We start from the raw sequence: 2,720 nt of genomic DNA on the forward strand, positions 1-2,720 counted from the left end.
TGATGCTGCTTAGCCTGCTGTGTTCATCCAGCTCTGCACCTTGTTGTCACAACTCTAATAGCAACCATTTTACACTTCTTAAGTTGCTAAGTAGCTGTTTGAAGGCTAACTATTGGATAGTAATCCAGCTTTTACGTTACGGTTGCATTACAGTATTTATGCCTGAAAGCAACTTAAAATTTAAAGTTGCATCCTGAGGAAAATTGCTTTGCAAAAAGTTACATTTATACATTACCAAGAATATATGGTATACTCTAAAGGTGCATTCTAGCATCTATGCATAAATCTATTGGTAATGTGAATTGTGACTTTATATAATTTTATTATAATTTAATAATATGATTATTGATAAGATATATTCCTTTGAAGCCAGGTTTTATATTTTAAATGATAACTTATTGCCATTTTGTTTTGGTAAGAAGAATATTTAAATATCAGTAATGTCAATAACTTGCACCAAAATTTATAACTGTTGAGAATTCATTTTAAGAATTAGCACAAGGGAGGTCGTCTATGAAGCTTTTGATCCAATGGACCATTCTTCCACAGAAGTCAGTTGTATCCTGATCTTAGCTGAGAATTTTGCTTTCAGTTCAAAATTCACCTATTCAGAAATATTTTTTAAGAAAGGCTTTTAATCCCTGGGCCTCATTTAAAGGTTAACTCCCTCCTCATTCCAGATGGCGTATCTTGGCAAAGTCACACAAGTACAGATTACCTTCCCATGAAGTTAGGTCCATGAGATTGGCTGCCAAACTGTGGATTGAAGTAGAATCACGTAGAAAAGTTCTTCCTGGTCGATCACATTCATGCGACCTCAACCATGAGACACACACCACGCAGGCAGCTATCTTAGAGATACTTCATTAAAACCACCATTCTGATCAGATTTCTTTATTATGAACACCAAACATTGCATCAGAAGCGAAGCTGAAATTGAGTACTGAAGAGGTGTAAACAAACACAGATGACAAGATTGTTCAGAGTTGTGAACACATCTGAAATAAATTTTTAAAAAGAACCAGAAAATAGGTCACAGCTGAAACATTTAAGCAGAAGGAGAAAGGCTGCCGCTTCACCCCTCCGAATTCCAGTTGAAATGAAAGATGATATGAATCAAAACTGGCAGTTTTTGCATGCACGGTGGCAAAGTTATGAAATAACAACAGATCTGTTTAACAGGCTAAAGTAACTTTTACACATTGCTACTTTCTTATCACTGTTGGGAAGATACTGTTCCAAAGTGTATCCCTCCTCAACCTCTCACAAGAGCAGAAAAAAAACAGATTGGAAGTCTTGAAGATACACTTAGAATCCCATTTGACTATAATTTATAAATGATACATGTTCAACATTAAGCCCCAAGTTTAAAAGAGAAAGCTTATTAATATGTGATCCCATTAACACAGCTCCAGTGAATTCATACAAATGAAAGGCAATCGAATTAAAGATAGGATTGTATTAGGCATAAGAGATCCTGCAGTGAGTGCACGTCTACTGAGAGTGGGGAAATTCTTTTTCAAGAAAACAATTGGCATGTGCAGAAGTACTGAGGTTATAAATGAGCAGCTAAAGCATATTCATGGTAGAACAAATTAGCCTTTGCATTATGCTGATAGATACTCCAGGCCCAAATGGCAGAATAATCATGGACAAAGGATAGGATGAAAATACAATGGGGGACATAATGCAAAGGAGAAAAGGGCATGTCCAGGATGGGAAAGGCAGTGCTCTCACTGGAAGAAGCTGAATCATTTTGCACACAAGTGCACATTTACAAGGCCAACAAGGATATACAGATGGCCAAGGGAGGAAAAATAATGGAAAATTCTGACAAATCTAAACCACCTCACCAATCTACAGTTGGTTCAGTCTGGTTGATAAGGTGATACATGGTTTGTGACTTGTAATGACGACTGCAGAAGAAGGACATCCGGTCAACAAAAATTGACTGATAGACACCAATGTGTTTGCAGACTTGTGCAAATTGGCTCAACATGATGATCCAAAAATGAAGCCCTCAAAAATAATGTTGAGGCTATATGATGGCACCATACTCAAGCTAAGAAGACAGATTACTCTGTGAGCCCAATGCAGTAACATAAACAAATGTTTGGCATTGTAGATCATAGACAGCAATCAAAGGCCATTCATCTCAACCAAAATAAATCTAAAGTTTGGACTGGTAACCCCCAATGTGGTAAAATAGATTTGCAAAATATCACACTACATTGAACTATTGTGTACATCAATGGGTTTTCAGACTTAGAATGTCTTCCGGGGGCTTACCATCACAAAGTAGACAAGCGTGTGAGACAATTCAGCATCCGTGAGTCAAGTTTCAGTATGAGGAAAGTTCCAGCAATCCTCAAGGCCAGCCTGAAAGACAAGATAAAAGAGCTGGTAAAGAAGGAAGTGATCAAGAAAGTAATCATTCCTACAGAATGGATCAGCTGCATGGGAGCCACAAAACAACATTGAGACCTGAGAGTATGCATCAACTCAGATGGTCTAAGTAAAGCCCTGAAGAGATCTCACTGCCATAAGGTGAACAAACCTACAGTGCTCAATTCCCCTTACATACTGATCCAGTGTTCCACTGGGACCAAATCCTGGAACTGTTTGCAGTCTCAGCCATGCCCATGACCTAATTCTGATGCAGATTAGCCAGCATCACCAGAGGCTGGGGTTTTCTCCCACTGACTTACAGAAGTCCCATT

At 38.2% G+C, this 2,720-nt stretch overlaps 1 protein-coding gene across 1 annotated transcript in view; it reads left to right on the forward strand.

The window, feature by feature from the left end:
- The window catches only part of LOC109933776 (neurotensin receptor 1 (high affinity)), a 43,620-nt gene extending 41,139 nt beyond the window's left edge, over positions 1-2,481 (forward strand). The window contains exon 3 of the mRNA XM_048608551.1: positions 2,264-2,481. Coding sequence (XP_048464508.1) covers positions 2,264-2,481 — 218 coding nt within the window. The remainder of the gene's footprint in view (positions 1-2,263) is intronic.
- Positions 2,482-2,720: the final 239 nt, after the last annotated feature.

This window comes from Rhincodon typus, chromosome 19, assembly GCF_021869965.1.
Source record: "Rhincodon typus isolate 14 chromosome 19, sRhiTyp1.1, whole genome shotgun sequence".
NCBI lineage: Eukaryota > Metazoa > Chordata > Chondrichthyes > Orectolobiformes > Rhincodontidae > Rhincodon > Rhincodon typus.